The 18,333-nt window shown below is 41.5% G+C and overlaps 2 protein-coding genes across 3 annotated transcripts in view; one reads left to right on the top strand and one right to left on the bottom strand.

Moving 5' to 3' along the window:
* Window positions 1–17,440, bottom strand: part of LOC118425790 (carbohydrate sulfotransferase 1-like) — a 36,847-nt gene extending 19,407 nt beyond the window's left edge. Inside the window, exon 1 of one of the 2 annotated variants that reach the window (XM_035834877.1) lies at window positions 17,238–17,440. The gene's annotated coding sequence lies outside the window, so the exon portion shown is untranslated. Of the gene's footprint in view, window positions 1–16,070; window positions 16,622–17,237 lie in introns of those variants that run through there. The other variant, XM_035834878.1, reaches the window with a different exon arrangement.
* LOC118425791 (lactadherin-like) lies at window positions 444–5,221 on the top strand. The gene is made up of 6 exons (XM_035834879.1): window positions 444–791; window positions 1,267–1,417; window positions 1,753–1,925; window positions 2,743–2,892; window positions 3,567–3,711; window positions 4,757–5,221. The coding sequence occupies exons 1-5, from the start codon at window positions 513–515 to the stop codon at window positions 3,708–3,710; spliced, it is 897 nt and encodes a 298-aa protein (XP_035690772.1). The 5' UTR covers window positions 444–512; the 3' UTR covers window position 3,711; window positions 4,757–5,221.
* Window positions 17,441–18,333: the final 893 nt, after the last annotated feature.

Genomic DNA, 18,333 nt, shown 5'->3' with positions numbered 1-18,333 from the left:
AACTTCAACATGCAAATACACAGGCAGACTTATTGGCCATACACAGGCTGGCTTACGTCCAAGTCTGCCATTTGTCATTTTCTGAAAGTTCTCGGGAGGAAGTTGTTTACGTCCAACGATTGCAAAAGAAATCGTCAGCTAAGCAAAAACGTCAAAACACGATTGTGCTGATGCTTTCACTTTTGTTGTTTCCACGACGTCGACCGGAAAGGACCAGCCCAAAATTTAAAGGTAGGTTCTTTTTTATGTCGCTAAAAAGACACATCAATTTTAACTTTTTGTGCAACATTTTGCAAGTAATACTGTTATATGAAAAGAAATTCTGTTCCAAGATGCACTCTAGTTTTATTTTTACTGTAGATTTTCAAGATCAACGACAAAGGAAAGGGTAACACCACTTTTCAAAGAAAGTGGTAGAACCGAGCTACACCAAACCTTCTGTTAATAGTTTCTTTTTCACTTGTCTATTTCATCCTGACACAGCGAGGTACTTGGTAGCCTTACTCGGAAAGATGGCTCACATAGACCTAAAGATAGTTTTGATGATTCTAGTTTGTCTTTGCTCGGTTCTGGGTGACGCACAACCGCTAGAGTCAGAGGTGACCACTTCGGCAGAAGATGGCGACCACCGCGCTCCCAACGTTCGCTGTTCCTGTAACTGCGCGCTGCCCGCGCCAGCCGACCGCCAGACCTGCGACAGTGTGGGCCGCATGCAGTCGGACCTGGACGCGTTACTGACATGGAAAGGCACCTCTACCAACCTCCTCCATCACCTCAAGAACACCTTACAGGTAGGGGTAGGTCGTACCGGTACAAAACCGTTTTTTTTTTCTTGTTGGACCAGTGCAAAAATAAAAGACCTGAAAAAATTACGACCAGATTTTGGGCCGATTAGAAAATGAACAGATTATACCGACAGGCGTTTACGTGTTTTGGGGCTTACACTAAGTTACAGCTCGAAGACAATATAAGCAAAGTAGAAGGGAGTTGATACTTATATTTGCCAAGTTTCTACAGTCAAACGTGGTCTAAGAGGCAGGTTTACATTAAGACATTACATTTTAAAACGCCAGTGGACGTCGGATACTCCATCAAACAGATTCATTTGTAGCGAAATGGGCCATTGTTTTCAGTATGTATCACCCATTCACAAGTTTTCACAGATGACTAGGTCCAGGTTCAGGTCCGGACCTGGACCTGATCCTCTGACCTGGACTGTACCTGTATAACTGAATGTTCTTTGCCGGTACCCACCCCTACTTACAGGTGGTCAGCAAGCGGCTAGACGACGTCTCGGGGCCAGTGAGCTCGTCAGAAGGAATCAAAACCCTCGCGTTCAACTTGACAACCGTTCTTTCACACAAGTTGGACCAACAGTTACAAGAAGCGACAGAGAGGATGATTTGGGAAATAAAAGGTAGGTCAATGGAGGATCGGCCTTTGTATAGTAGTCAAGAGTAGCCCGGAGTCGGAGCTTACAACAGATTACGATGGAAATATTCAACGCTTCTTAGTAAATATCGTTGTAATTTTACTGCTATTACCTTCGCCAAGAAGTTTGTTTGCCGGTCTATGTATCTGTTTGTCTGTTTGTTTGATTGATTGTGATTTTGTGTGTTAGTTAGTTTGTTTGTTTGTGAACAGCACAACTCGAAAAGACGTTGGCAAAATGAAGACATTCTAAGATTATGGACCCTAGCGACTTTCTTTGCTACTGCAGTAGGATTCCTCGGTGATTATGTATTGCTACAGGGCCGAATCCCCTCGGTGTTGAGTCCGGTGCGATCCCTGACGCCCAGATGACAGCTTCATCGGAGTACAACGATCAGCACGGACCAAGGAGAGGCCGTCTGTACACCGCGGTAGACGGCGGTGGTATCGGGGGATGGTGCGCTAAAACGAACGATGGGAACCAGTGGCTCCAGGTGAGTAAAGCTAAGGGCACAACCCGCCGTACGTGCAAATACGTACTGTCTACGTGCCAAAACGTGGGCAATCTTTTGGGACCCGTAAGTGGTAAGTACCGTCTCCGTACGAACGTGTAGGGAATCCAACGGATTTTGACACGCCGTAGAACTTTGCGTGCAGGCAAAACTTTGTGTGCCATCGGGCTGCGGGTTCGCCCCCTGTACTTGCCAGTACGTGCCTGCCCTATGCAGCCTGAACGCTTTCAGAAATACGTGGCGGACGTGGCCTCCCCAAAAAACGTACGGGCAAATTGCACGTGCGGCGGGTTGTGCCCTTAGCTTAAAAGAGGTGGTATAAGATTACTCTAAGAGAGGGCACATTTGCACTGGTATATTACAATTACTATAGCTTTCCGTTGCCGTATCATCGGGGAAGGCCTCGGAGTATATATACAGATTAGCGGTGGTTACCGGTACAGAAAATTCTGGTACAGGTACCGGGGTCAGGTCCAGATTCGGTCCTGGATGTGTCGACACCTGCCGAAATAATGTGTTCATGTTCTAATCGGCCGAAAGTCCTCTCCACTGATTTTTTTTCAGGTCCGTTTTTATTGGACAGGTCCAAGGTTGTCAGGTTTGTTTTTCAGTGAAACGGATTTTTGTCTAGTCTGTGTAACACAAACTCCGATGTTAAGTGCTGTAACCAGCCCCTCCCCGCTATACACTAGGGGGGCGGCGGATGATGGGTGGGCTGCTATAAGTGAGATTTGATCAGGCTAGATTCTTCAGTTATATGTGGGAAAAGTGAATAAATGTCCATACATTTTCTTCACAGATTGACCTAGGGAAGCTAGCCGAGGTGTGGGGTGTGGTGACACAAGGCCGGTTCCGTGACTATGTCGAGTGGGTCACCACTTACAAACTGCACTTCAGCACCGACGGCGACACCTGGCGACCTTACACGGACAGAGCTGGGCGAGAAAAGGTATTGTACTAGTGTCTTAACACCGATAAGTTGATACGGTTAACTATGAATCCTAGTAATAGGTCTCGGCACAAGCAAGTACTAGTTCGCGTTTTAGTGTAATCTATGTCGGGGAAGAAGTTGACATGATTTTTACGAGTGACTATTTTATTGTTATTGGGTACTTTATATTAAGTATGATGTTTGTTTTTTTATATTTCCAAATTTCTTCCAGTATAGGTGTTGAAGTTACATTTAATTGTCGGGGTGATTTTTTGTAGCGATCTGACAGAAATTGACAATAGGTTTTGTGTTTCCTTTAGGCTAAGTACTAGTATTAAGCAACTCGGTGGTATGGAAGCGCCGAATAGTAATCCATGGCGGTACTGCAGACAGATTTGTCGCTTGGAACACAGACAGGCTGCAGGAAGATGTCAAAATCTCAAGATATTGGCATCTACAGACCTGGTTTCGTTTGAAATAGGTTTTGCTATCGCGAACCTGTAAATATGATATGTCTAGGAAGCAATAAAATATCCCTAAGAATCCAATATATAGATGCAACAGCGAGTAATCCAACAGTGAATAATACCTGTGTACTTGCTGATGATAAAAGTACACAAACTAAAGAGAATAAATTTTCAGTGAGCAAGACGTTACATATGAAACATTTCCTTTTTGTAACTGTACTGCAGGTGTTGCAAGGGAATAGCGACACCGACACACCACTGCGCCACCTACTGGTCGAGCCCGTCACTGCACGCTATGTCCGTTTCGTGGTTGTGACATGGAAGACTCACATCTGCATGCGGGTGGAAGTACTGGGGCGATTTGTATGAGGTAAGACAGGGCTCGAAATACCACCTACATATGCAGGTTAGTGCAGGTACTAGGTAAAAATGGAACTGTGCAGGTATTTCTGGTGTCTACCTGCACCTAACCTGCACTGGTACATGAACTGGGTTTTATACATAAATGTCCTATGATATGTGTATATGGATTGTTATTAGCTGCATTGACTGATACCATCTAAAAAGTATAAAAGAAAAAAAATAGCAATGGTCCCTGAACAGTTTTAGTATGATCCATACTTCCTAAATTTAAAGTGGTGCAGGTAAGATTTCTCTGGTGCAGGTAATTTTCAATGTTACCTGCACCAGTGCAGGTATGCAGAAAAAAGTATTTCGAGCCCTGTAAGTGCAGCTTACTATAGTACTGACTTTGAGCCTTACCAAAAGCGATAACATAAGCATAGATACAGATAGCAGACCCGAGCAGCCTCGGTTACCCCCGCTTCGCCTATTGAGTCAGTGAAGTCAAGCTTGCCTAAGCTTGATGTTTCTGACATAGGGAGAAGAGATGCGGCTACGGTTATCGCTGTTCATCTTCATGATGATAACATCTAGCCTGGTTACCAAACCCCAGCCCGATCTCAAGGTTGGGGTATGGTATCCAGGCTAGGTAACATCAGGCTCTACGAACTTATCTAAAAAAATTAGCTCCTTGATAGCACAGAAATTGCGCTGTAGAACCAAGGAGCTTTGAAACTTCATGAAAGCTCCATATGTGTTATTGGCCCCAACGATAATTGTCGCTAACGTTTCTGGAAGACGCAAATTGTTTAAAATTGAAAATTTTCAATCTACCCTAAATTTATCGACCGATAAACACTCATTCGATCTATCAATTCAATCCACCCTTCTCTATCCCTCCCTCCATCCTTCCACCATCAATACCTATAAACATATGAAAGACTTTATCTATTATCAATTATTAGTTAGACTGTCAGTCTCTGCTAACATTACCATGTTTATGCGTTGCACTTTCTTGTGCTTTCGAAATTAGCACTTTGTATTCACATGTCATTTGTGTACTTCCTTGACAGAGCTTCACATAGAGTGCTGGGACGAGGCTAACAGCAACTAAGGCCGGTGGACACCAAGATACTTTTGTAACTGAAATTGGCCAAATAGGGTGGATAATTGGTCAGACGAGTTGACCTGCCTTTTTTTAGCTTCCCAATTAGTTGAATCTATATTCTTGGACACCAATATATAACCAAAGTCTAGTGGAAAAGACGGCCTCCCATGAATACAGTAAATTCCTCGTCAGGGCCTAGGAAAGTTAATGTTGTGTTTTCTATCACTGTTCTGAAACAAATAGGGCATTTTCTTACATTCTTGTTAATTCTTTTTTCACATTTCTACCGAAAAGAGAATACAGTCTAACAACGTAGAAATGCAAGGCATAATGGCCCTGGTTACCTGGTATATGTGTCTTTTTTCGACATCATAATTTAAACATACACCAAAATTTTGTATTTCAGTCCTGACAAATTAGGCTCCGTAGGCAGGGATTATCTTTTTTTAGACTTTTTTTAGACTTTTACCAAAATTCTAGTGATAAAATACAGCGTAATAAAGTTAAACTAAATGTCTAACTTTTATTCTGTGCATGATGCATATGATTATACATTTGTGGATACTTTTATCCTTCATAAGATAGGATAAAGAGCTTTTTTAGTTGGATAGGAAGCAGGCTGAATAAAAATCATAACTGGAAACTATGTGACTCCACTGTCCACACGAAAAAAAGGCTAGGTCGGGAAACAGCAAACATCACATTTTTCCCCTAGGCCTAACTGTGTTATCAGTGCAACACCGAATAGACACCGATTGTATAGAGATTTCCTGACTCTGACATTTAATAAAGTCAAGATGGTGACTACTTCAGAACTCATGAACGTGGACCAAGGCCTGGGGCAAGTTGGGATTCCACTCAGAAGGCTTCTGTACCCGTTTCTCCCCTACGCCAGATGAAAAACAGATTTCGTTCTCCCGAAAATAGTTTCATCAGGTTGGTAGAATATAGGAGAATTCTTTCTAAACAACCAGCAGGTACTTACATTGCTTAGGTCCTTCGTCACAGCTTCTAACTGGAGTTCTGCTTCTCACCGCTATATGCAGCCGATGTAGGTGGCGCTTTTGCGGTGAGAAAAAAATCTCAAACGTGGCTAACTTTGTATCATCCCTCCATTTAGAAGCTCTGGCGAAGGTGTCTGAGAGACATCGAAACGTAAGCAATGTAAGTACCTGCATGCTAGTTCTGTAAAAAGAATTCTCCTATATACAGATTTCTTTCTGCAAATGGTATGTTCATTCGTAGCACTAGAGGCTTGGGAATATTGTTATATATCTGTACCTATCGTTTTAATAAGCACTTACAATGTTACATGTTTTTATATAAGGAAGCGCATGCCACAATATCTAGAACACTTCACAGTCAAAGAAAGAAACAGAGCATGACTGATTTGTCAGACAGAGGTTGTATATAATGTTAAGGCTGAAATTTAAGAAGAAAAAACAAATATATTAATGGAAACGTAATCCTTATTTTGGTGCCGGATGCACATTCATAGACAACCTGATAAGAAAAATAAAGATAATATCTAAATTCTCTGTTCTTCTCTTGGGCATGGTTGACGAAAAGATCGCTACATATATAACACAAAATAGACCATCGTACATTTGTAAGTCTGGTTGAGTATCATTTTGAGACAATGAGTGACTGACAATGGGACCCACTAGAAAACCTAAGTCCTTCGCCACATAAATTGATTGTATAATCATAGCATTTACTGGGTTCCTACGACATTTTATGTTTCTGCATGTTTTCTTTGTAGAAGCCGATGGACCACTAGAAACACATGTTTAACAATGTTTGTTTGTTTGTTTGTTTGTTTTTGGTTGAACCTTTGTTTATTCACGAAAGCCCGAATCGGCCAGCAGGCCGCTTTTCATTGAGGTCTTGAGGGAAGAGGCAATGATTCTTATAAGTTTATATACACAATTTTACATACAAATTTCAACATACACAATAGTGATAGCTACTACATGATCCGAGTTCGTTCATTTCGGTCGTTTCCGTTACTTTCATCATCATGGCTCTTTCCCCGTCGTCGAGGATTCGTGGGAAGTTCTGGATGGTCTGCAGGCCCTCTAGCCTGGTTACTAAACCCCAGCCCGATCTCAAGTATCTATCGTGTAGGGGTCTGGCAGGATGACATAGGAACTCTTCTCAAGTTTGCCCCTTATAGTGGGCAAAAAAACTCCACCAATAGAACAGCAGCAGGATCAGCAGGAGGTAATTACACCCTACCATGATTGGTTAAAGACCCCCAACTGTATTTTTTTTAATCCATAACAGTGACCACTAAGTACCTGATTCGCTACTGTGATAGCCTGCTGACCAACTGTGGTGTGTTGTAGCTGGCTACTTGTGGTGTGAGTATTCATCAATCCTAGGTACTCCTCCCTCTGATCAACAGCCTTCGAGAACCTTTCTACAGCCAACCTGCCAGACCCCAACACGAAAGATATTTGAGGTTGGGGTATGGTATCCAGGCTACAGGCCCTCATGTGGCTGAGCAGTCCTTCGCCACATAAATTGATTGTATAATCACAGCATTTACAACTGGGTTCCTACGACATTTTATATTTTTGCATGTTTTCTTTGTAGAAGCCGATGGACCACTAGAAACACGTATCAATGTTTGTTTGTTTAAATCATCCGTTACTTTAACAGTGTCCTAATCCTTTAGGACACTGTTAAAGTAGAGTAAAGGCCCCCTCTCACTTGACGTGCGGCACGCTTGCGGCGTTGCTGCGTTCGTTCACTGCGGTACTGTTTTGTTATTTTCTCCGATTTGTTATAATTCAGATATTGCGCAATACGTAAAAGTGTGACATAGAAGACCACAAAATACACAACAAGTAAGAAAATTCGTTCTTTATCTCTGAAATTCGTTGAGCATCTTCCGAACGCAGCAATGCCGCAAGCGTGCCGCACGTCAAGTGAGAGGGGGCCTTAAGGCAGAGTTGGGACTGCGCGTATGTCTGTTGCAAAGACATACGTGCAAGGAGTTGACATGTGCAGGCCTGGAAACAACTAAAGCCAAGCAAGGGCATAACGTCCTTGAGCCAAGAAGGCATTTCGGGGCACACCTTCAATGGTCCTAGCAAGTGCCACCTGTACAAGGGTATCATAGGCGAAGGGAAGCGGTGTGTATATCAAGGAAATGTTGCTCCCTCGGGTTAGGGAGCACATTCTTGGCAGGTTAAACAAATTTTTTGAAGTTCACAGAAAAAGACTTTTAATTTAAGCCTCACTGCGAGCATCGTTTATTTTGCGAAAGGGCAAGTTCAATTCTATTTCATGGGTCACATCAATCTTCAATAAAAGATAAAACACAGATTCAACTGACATGACTGATTTCTAACCTCTTTGGGGTTACAACCATTCAATTCTAGCACAACTGCAATCAAATTCATCACCAACATCGAAGTTTCGGTTCATTTCAGCTCCCTTCGAATTCATGTACTTAACACTGGTTGTGCCAAGGACACCTTTCCATAGATCCACTAGACGGCGATCGCGCTGCGCTCTCACTGCGACTGTGTAACCTTCGATTTCATACTGTGTATATCATACAAACTGTAAAAGTCTGACTGAAATGACCACACGACAAACAAAGATCGCCGTCCAAGTGGAAATGAGATAATGAAAACTTGTGGACAAAACCGGAAATTATGCTACAGTGCCTAACACGGGCGCCAGGTGGCTCATATCCAAACTTGTCCTTCATTTAACTGACGTCTATCCTACCCACGCGTCAAATATCATAAAGATCATTTCACAACTTCTCGAGTTATGCTGCCTGCAAGCAAACCGAAATATAACCCACTTGGCGAAGGTAAATAATAACGTTGATAATGATAATATCTGGTGTATTTTGTCAGCCAGTAGGTACCCAATATGTTGAGTAATGAGACTGATTAACGTGGTCGAGGCACCTCCTCGAGCACGGGACCCCCGCGTTTTACGTCCCTCCCGGAAGACGATTTCATGGAAAACTACGTAAGGCTACAGCAATCCGGTCGTCTTTGGTCGGGGGTCTCCCATAAAAGCACAAACCATGACGTGAAACAAGTAGGTGTTTACAACTCGCCCATGTCCAGATGTGAACCGTACGACTGAACAAATATACGGCCGTGTCCCAAGGGGCGGTCGGGCCCTGCTTCATACTAATCTTTCAAACAAACTTGGACTTTTCTGGTGACAACAAACCATGACAGGGCTCATCTAAAAGCTAAAGCCAAAGTTGCCATGCATCACATTGTGATGCGCAGGCCCGGCACCCATCTCCGTTTTTAAGCCCTGGGGTCACACATATATAAGTCACTACAGTAGGGGCCAGTCCAACGGCAGTGAACATCAGACATGCAAGGTGTCCCGTATATACATATATGTGATAGGACACAAGCAATTAACGGTTGTCGTTCAAAAATACTGGGAATAAGGAGGGATGTACAAATTAAGTGAACCGCCACTACAGAATTAGGGGGAAATCGACTGCATACGAGTAATGCATACGGCCGCACAACGTAAACTTTGTATATGATATCCGACGCGGACATTAAATCTAAATGCAATTGTGCGAAGAAAACATCCTCAATTATATTCTTTATCCTATTTGCAGATGATTCAAATCTTTTTCTTTCAAACTCGAATTTTGATACGCTAGTAAAACTTGCTAACGAAGAAATGAAAAAGGTTATGTCGTGGTTTGAGGCAAATAAATTATCAGCAAATGTTAAGAAGACATATTATCTAATTTTCTGTAATAGAAATAAAACCTATAACAAAAGTGCCAAAATCTTTTTAAAAAGTGTGCCCCTGTCTCAAGAGAGTCAAGCCAAATTCTTAGGTATAATCATTGATGATCGACTGACCTGGAAATCGCATATAACTATGTTAGGTAAAAAGATTTCAAAAACTATCGGTATCATTGGAAAACTTAAACATATTCTTACTCAAAAAAACATTATTACCATATATAATAGTTTAATATACCCGTATCTAACCTACGGGAATATAGTCTGGGGATGCGCCTACAAAACCACACTACAGCCCCTGATATTGCTCCAAAAAAGATTTGTTCGTTCAGCCACGGGCGCCAGTTTTCATGCACATTCTGCACCTTTGTTTACAAAACTTAAGATTTTGAATGTTTTTGATATCAACAGACTTCAACTGATGCTATTTACGTTTAAATTCCTAAACTGTTCTCTTCCAGAAACATTTAATGGTCTTCTAAATCTTAATTCTCATTTTCATAATTACCAAACTCGACAAAGTGCTCATTTCCATATTCCCCTAGTTAGAACGTCAGTAGCCCAAATGAGTGTAAAATACAAATGTATAATTAATTGGAATAATCTCCCCCTCCATCTAAAATGTTTAACATCAATAATTAGTTTTAAACGCAATCTAAAAAATCACCTACTTTCCTTTCCCACTGACATTTGACATCTTATCTTAATTTCTCCATTTGATAGCTTAAGTTGTTATTTAGTTGATATATTTCCCTGTTTTTAATAATTTAATTGTTGTTTTAATCATTAGGTATTTAGCTGCTACATTTCCTTGTTTTAGTCATTTGATAATAGCTTTATTTGTGTCACTTTAGTTACGATATATCCTTGTTTTTTCTTAAATCGTTAACTTTAGCTTCTCTATTATATTATATAGCTTCATTTGTGTTACGATAGTTTCAATATTTAAATTGTTGCCAATAATTTTTTCCTTAACTTCTCCATTTGATAGCTTAAGTTGTTATTTAGTTGATATATTTCCCTGCTTTTAATAATTTAATTGTTATTTAGCTTCTCTATTTGATGGCTTTTTTGTGTTAATTTAGTTGATACATTTCCTTGTTTTATTATCAATTGTTTATCACCTCAATTATTTCATTAGAATTGCATACGTTATAGGAGGAGGGCTCGCATAAGCCGTTAGGCTTCCTCCCTTCCTCCCGCACAGTATTTGTTTTATCCAATGTACATTTCTCTGTTTTTGTGTTCTACGTGCGAATAAATAAACTCAAAACTCAAACTCAAAACAAGATGGGCAAAAACAAAACAAAACTAGTTGCCAATTATTTTTTTCAAAGCATAGATAGATCATGTAAATAAACATTGTAGCAGGACTTGAAGCGAGAAAACACGGTACCTAACATGTCAAAGTCTTCTATGATAAAAATTCTACTCCTGATGATTTTAAGAGTAACAGAAACTGAGAAAAGGACGCTACCTTAGAGTGGAAGCCTAATAGCCTGGAATCCAGCCGTAATATAGCTCCCGAGTCTCTTCTCAATTCTCTCCTCTTCGCAATTACGAAGAGTAGAGAAGAGACTCGGGAGCTATATTACGGCTGGATACCAGGCTAGAAGCCTAAGCCAAGTTAGTCTAAGCCAAGTAATAGTGCTCGATCACCAAAGAAGTTCTTGGAATCAACTATACTCATGGTTACCATACTAGTCTAGGGTAACTTTTACAAGAAAACCCAAGGCTACCACATGACTTTTATTCCAATGTTCGCATTTTCTTGTGTTATGTTTACCAACTCCGGAGCAGAGAGAAATTTCTCGATCTTTTATTTTTTTTAAACCAAGCGAAAGTTATGCGCGCGCTGACGTCATCCACGAAGTTAACTTGCTGTGGCCCAGTATGGAAATGTCATCCCGCATAGACTGTTGAATAATGCGTCAATTTCTACTCCAAACTTCATCCATTTTTGTTTCCTAAACAAAACAGCTGTCGCACAAACGGGACAAACTTGATATGTGCTTATTATATGGAAGTTATATTTTCACTAGCGTTTGTGTGTGTGAGTGTGCGTGTGTCTGTCTGCCTGTCTGTGATCAAGATAACTCAAGAACGGCTGGATGAATTGGTTTCGTACTTGTTGTGTTGGTGGGATGTGATGAACGCTGAAAATGATTAGATTTTGGGCTCCCTAGCGGCTTTCCTTGTTGTTTTCATAAAGGATTAATAAAACGATCGGGAGCATTCATAAATTACTTTTCTTCAGTAGTAGCAACGTCCTTGGTCTTACATAGTAAAATGAAGGAATGTTTATGTAATGGTTTTAGGTTTCGCCACGAATGTTCATACGATGTGACAACAACGCACTATAATAACACTGTTAGCTTACTTCGTGTTGTGTCTGCTTTTCTTGTATAAAACCCAGATTCCACACGCTTCGAGTCGTGCTGTTTTGTATCTAGTCAAGTAACCGCGGTTTAAGCTCTTGCTGTGCCAGGCATGAAATCGCTATTGAACTCAGGAATTCTCAAAGATGTCAAGACCAGAAAGAAAACAGGCTGTATGGTATAGGGATGTTTTCGATTATCAAAGATAGTTGTGCAAATTAAAGCTGGGACGTTTAGACGAATTTGGCGCAAAAATAAGAGTCAAAGCTATCTAGTTTAATTCTCATCAGCTTTTCTTTAAAGAAGCAACAAAAATATGCCATCTATAGTGTTCTTTTTTGTTTTGCTGTGCCTTTTCAATGAGGGTTTATTTCAAGTCTCTTCTGTTAAATATGCTGGCATTCCACTCTAGAAACGGGTATTAATTATGATAAACCTTATTCCTCAGAGAAGAAATAGTTATGCTTGAATCCAGTTTGTTTTGTCAAATTTACCATACGTTGAAGTCCGAACGCAGGGCGAACATTGTAGCGATCGAGTTCATGAATCCCCCACATGTTGTTATCAAGCAAAAGCTAAGAAAAACAATGAAAGGAAGTGAAACTGTGAACATACCTTTGCTTGCTACGACAGTCTGGGAAACTGTTACGCTTAGTAAATTATACATGAGAATGAAAATTATACATGGCGAGGGGGGGGGGCACATGTATTCATATATTCAGGCACTTACACGCTCCGCCTTGTTTAAGGTAGCACAGCCTATGGGGATTTCTATAGTTAGGACCACAAGGTGACTGACATCGACGCTGATAAAATTATACTTTTGAGAAGTACGACAAACTAGTGTGTTGAAGTCGAGGGTACGATCTAGAAGATAGCTCAAAACCAAAAAAAGGTGTCGTTTCTGTCTCAATTTTGACGACCTATTTAAAATGGCGCCATGCAGAGTCATGCGGAACTGCCAATTGTACTTGACGAAATCAGCTTCCTCTTGTTTAATTTTGCGATAAAGATGAAATAAAAGCCATTTGAAGGAAAGTTAGAACCGCATCAACAATACACGAATATAGAAAATGATTGCATGATTCAATTGGTTGCTTCCGTTGAACCCTCGTGACCGAAGTAGGAGATTTAGAAAAAAGAAGAAAACGAAAAGAAAGAATAACACACAAGCAAACATAATATGTTTTCCCTACGGGTCACATAATAAAACATATTATAAATTAACACACACTATATAAAAAAAAGTCACGTCGGTCTTGAATGTCCTAGCACAGACCACTGATGATCTATTCAAAATAGATCCTTTCTTCTCAATTACCCGTTGAAAATCTGTCTGTAATTCTGCATGTTCCCTCCCTTCTACCCGCGTGTTTACATGGGTCAGCAATCAACGTGGACAGCAGGGACCACCTCCAACTTCAATTTGCTACCTTATAAATATCTGGTCATTTCGGTTACGGCCGGTTGTAAATGAAGGACCACTGTACATCATTCTAATGTAGGTCGGTCGCCAGTCAGCCGTTTTAGATCCAATTTGATTTTCCGACACGGTGTCCTGTGGTCTAACCCATGTACAGGTCAGCACTAACTGACCTAAAAACCTGGAAATAGAACGGCCGATAGCCGGAGGATATGGAACTTTGATGCTCAAGTAGATGCCCTGTCCGGAAATGCACGTACATTTGAATTTTTTGTTTGTTTGAACCTTTGTTTAATCATGAAAACTCAAATTGGCCTGCAGGTCGCTTTTCGAGGTCGTGAGGAAAGGTAAGGGTCAAGGAAAGTATATACAGGATATAGCTATATATAGGCGAATTCTTGTATTGCAACCAGGATGCTCTTACTTTGTTTACGTTTCGGTAAGTATCATAGTTGTGTACAAGAATTCTCCTATATACTACCAACCTGATGAAATTATTTTCGGAAAAAAAGTATATACAGTTTACAAATATATTTTCCAGATCCACATGCAGTGCCTTCACACGATTCCAATTTTCTAACTTCTATTCTACTCTCCAAGCAGATGTTCGGCTCCGGCTGTTTTTTGCGTATTTTAGACGTTTTTATCGGGCCTTCTATTTTGTACTGTTTTTTCTATGTCTTCTAGCCCGACTGGATGACATTGGCTTTTAATTGTAACAAAACCAGGAAACAAAAATAGCACAAAATAGAAAGCCCGAGAAAAACACCTAAAAACGCGTGGAAGAGCCGGAGCCGAACCTCTGCTTGGAGAGTACTTCTATTCCCAGTTCGCCTAGCTTATTTAATTATGACTTTTTAGTTTGCCCAGTTATATGAGAACTTCGGAGAAGTGAAAAGGAAACTAACCATCAGCATAGAGGCGTATCAAACAAAACAACACCCATTTGTAATGTAGTAGAACACGTCTATACTAGGCTATAGCCTAGCCTCCACCAAGCCTTCCTACGGGGAAGCGGGGATCGTGGCATTCGGCAAAAGATCGGGAAATTGGCAGGGCCACGCTACGATTCTCGTGGCCGGATAACTCCTCTGGTAGCAAACCCCCCCTGGCAAGTTATTTTCCCTATATAATAATTAGCCAGCGTAGTCAGTATGGTAGAGACTAGCACAAGCCAGGGCCATACATCCGTAAATACATCTGCTTGGAGCGTATGGGACGAGAGAAAAGGGCCCCCGAAAGAGAATGAAAACCTTGACCTTGGCCGGTTACTCCAGCGTGCTCTAGGCGGCACCATAACCAATTTTCCCCGGTCCGTCTGGAAGATTTACGCTGCGGGACAGATTCGTCTGAGAGATAACACATGGGGCGAATCGTGCCGGGAAATACCCAACATGAAATTCATTCCTCATGTATTGTTCTAGCCTCGATACCAAACCTCAACCTCAAAAATATCTATCGCGTTGGGACAACAGATATTTTTGAAATTGAGCCATGGGCTGGGGACTGGTAACCAGGCCAGTATTTTTCTAGCCTGGATATCAGACCCCAGCCCGATCTCAAAAAAATATCTACCCTGCACGATAAGTATTTTTTTTTGTCAATTTTGAGATCGGGCTGGGGTCTGTCTGGTATCCAGGCTAGTATTGTTCATCATTCATGATAGCCTGGTACATGGTAAATATACCACCGAGAGCTCGCCACTGTCACTGCGGTGATGGGAGTGTAGATCGCCCGCCTAGTTCTCTAACGCAGGCCGGGGGGGGGGGGGGGTTTGACGGGGTTGGGCTGGGTTATGTGACTCCTCCGTGTTTAGTTTTGTGGTAAGGAGTATTTTTTTTGCTGATTTTTTCTCTTATTTTTTCACCCTCGCGCATTAATTTTGGGGTCTCCAGGGGATGTCATACATAAAATTAAGTCGGTGTGGCCTAAAGGATAATATCTTGTCACACCCCCCCCCCCCTGCATAGTTTTCATGACCTTTCATGTAACTGTAGGAAAAGAAATCGCATGCAACGTACGGAAATTATGCTGATGCACCGTAACTAAGCATCCAACAGAAACTGTGACGAATCCTATTGTGTAACTACAAGGCAACAACTCCTGCACATGTACATGCCTGGTAACACATTATGTGTAACGAAGCTACCATGCTGTAAGATGCCTAGTTATTCTAATTGATCATGACAGTTGATTTAAGCACTGATTTCACAATTCCTAAGCAAGGTTGATCGACCGTGTGTGAACATAAATTATGTAATTTTCGTTCTAGGAGGAGAACAACAGTGCTTGTGCCGGGTATTGTACTTCTGTATCTGTATCTAATTTTTTATATCTCCGGTATAACCGCCCTTCGGCGTAACACACCAGCAGCTGGCTATATTACACTGAACGACCTGTCACACCTAACTTTTGCACATCTATCTGCAAGCGTTCTTTGAAACTATGCTTGGTGACAACAAATTCCACTCTACAATAGTTCTGGGAAAGTATGAATTTTCAACACATCAATCCTAGGTTGGTAACTATGTTACATAAAGGCATGACTGTTTCGACATAGAGAGATAGAGAGAGAGGGAGAGAGAGAGAGACAGAAATAGGCAGAACCCCAGTCAGAAGGTCTGAGGATGGTGTCACATCCTGGTTGTGTACAAGAATTCCTATACATCCTATATTCTAACAACCTGGTGAAATTATTATCGAAAGACAAGAAATTGTACATACCGGCGGCTGTAGTATAATACGTGCCTATTTGCGCATGCCCTCAGTTGACCAGACTACACAGTCTCAGACAGTATAACCAACATCGCTTCCACTTCCAGGGTTCAAGTAGACGTCCTGAACTTGGTCGCCATCCAAGCTTCCTCCCTTCAGCTTAGCTTCTAGCCCATTTCTCAACCATCGACGCGTCTTGTTTGGAGGCTATCACAACCCAAATCTTTTTCTCCGTATAATCCGACAGAAAATGAAGACCAGTCTCTCCAACGACAATTCATGAAAAACAACATCTGGCTCGAACTGTTGAACTACATAAATGGTGTAGTACTAGGGGGAGATTCACGTGGCCGGGTCTGTTTTCCATCAAAACATACACGTGCTGTGATATGTCCCCTGTCGGAGGGAAGGCCTCCCTAGGGCACTTAATTAGAATCGCCGTGGTTGGGGGACTCAAGGCCCCCCTCTGTCCTCAAAACAGCCCCAACGGTGGAAGGAAAATAAGGCGTGTCGGACAGAACACACCCGCGACGAATCGGCTTCAAGACGCACTGAAATCTCACACCTTCCGTTTGGAAAAAATCCAAACAAAACATGATAACAACTCGTAACATATTTTTTATGTTCAGATAGAAGACATTTTACGAAACACAGCGGGCTTGCATAAGTTGCAATTGGTACGAGGTAACTACCCAGAGTTTGTTAGCCTTGAATGTTGTCATGTTTTCTGTGTGTATCCTTTTGTTGTCGTATAACAAGGCGTGAGTTCTAAGTTCAGCGTTTTCAAAACGTAGACAAAAGATAAGATTTACTTGAGAAGCGCCGTCAGAATGTTTAACTTCAACCGATTACGATGCACAAAACGCCAGTCGACAGCTAGTATCCATGGCAAGACGCCAAGCTCCCTCCCACTATTCACAAAAGAGCGCTGTTTAAAAAAGTCAAACTGCTCCTGTACGTGTGTTCCAACAACCATACCAAGGGGATAGAGGTCGATCTTGCAAAGATTTATCAACCAAAACCGAGAAGACCCGTGTTACGAACTTATCACATGCTTTAGATGCCGATGTTTCCCAGAACTCGTTTGACCTCAATGCCCGCCTGTTCCCCAAACACACGTAGCCCCTTCTCTTGCTCCGCATAATCGTGAGACAGAAACAAAACGAAGCGACTGACCTCAGCGAGTTTACGCCGCCTCCAAGTCGTCTTCAGACCGGCTCTCCTGCCAAGACACCGCTCACATATTCCTCCAAGAAGTCCTGCATGTATATCCTTCAGTAGCCAACGCTAGGGCAAAGGGGTCTTCCATTTTCAAGTGTTCCGTGTGGACCAGGAATTCTGTCAACTGGATTCAACCCTGAGCTAGGGCTAGGGCGAGGTGGGCGGAAGAAAGTCAACTCTACGGTTACCGTCACTGTGACGCGTTACGTAAGATAAAAGAGGCTATACAAAATGACAATAACGCGTTCCCACTGAAATGGCTGTGAAACAGATTGATTTGCTGTGCAGAATTCGCACGGAATGCCAATTTCAAAGGCAACATAAAGGACCCTAGCAAATCCCTATCTTCCAAGAAATGAAATTCTTGTAACTCCTCAACCACAGTACGGAAACGATCGAAATGAACGGACTTGAATCATGTAGTAGTTCTCAATACATTTGTATTATGTAATTCTTATGTAAAATTGTGTGTAAAAAAACTGTATATACTTTGTCTGACCCTTGCCTTTTCCCTCATGACCATAATAAAAAGCGACTTGCAGAACGATTTGAGCGTTCATGAATAAACAACTGGCCCTATCATATGATATATGAATTATGTAATTAAAATTCAAGAACAGAAGACAATTTTTGACCTGAACCCCCTACAAAAGACTGTACCGTAGGCTTTGTCTGAAGAGGCAGACACTTTTATTGTTGATACATGATTTGTCGATGCTATCTGTTGTCACTATCAGGATTCTACGTGTAAGTTTTATGAGCTACTCTCGTGCCTGCTGAAACGGAAGACTTGAGATACGATTTGGGTGGACAATATCGGTAATATCTTATACATGTTATACATCATTACCATCGATCATACTACATAAGAAATAAGGGTAAACTGTTATCATAATCATCACCAAAATAAACCTATGATTTATTTATCAGTGCTTTATTATCACCTTCGTTAGAAGGTTATGTTTCCGGTAGCGTTTGTGTGCGTTTATGTCTGTATCTATTTATGTGTGTGTGTGTGTGTGTGTGTGTGTGTGTTTGTGTGTGTGTGTTT

The sequence above is a fragment of the Branchiostoma floridae genome, chromosome 11 (genome assembly GCF_000003815.2).
Source record: "Branchiostoma floridae strain S238N-H82 chromosome 11, Bfl_VNyyK, whole genome shotgun sequence".
In the NCBI taxonomy this organism is placed as follows: domain Eukaryota; kingdom Metazoa; phylum Chordata; class Leptocardii; order Amphioxiformes; family Branchiostomatidae; genus Branchiostoma; species Branchiostoma floridae.
This window is presented reverse-complemented; position numbering and strand designations above follow the sequence as displayed.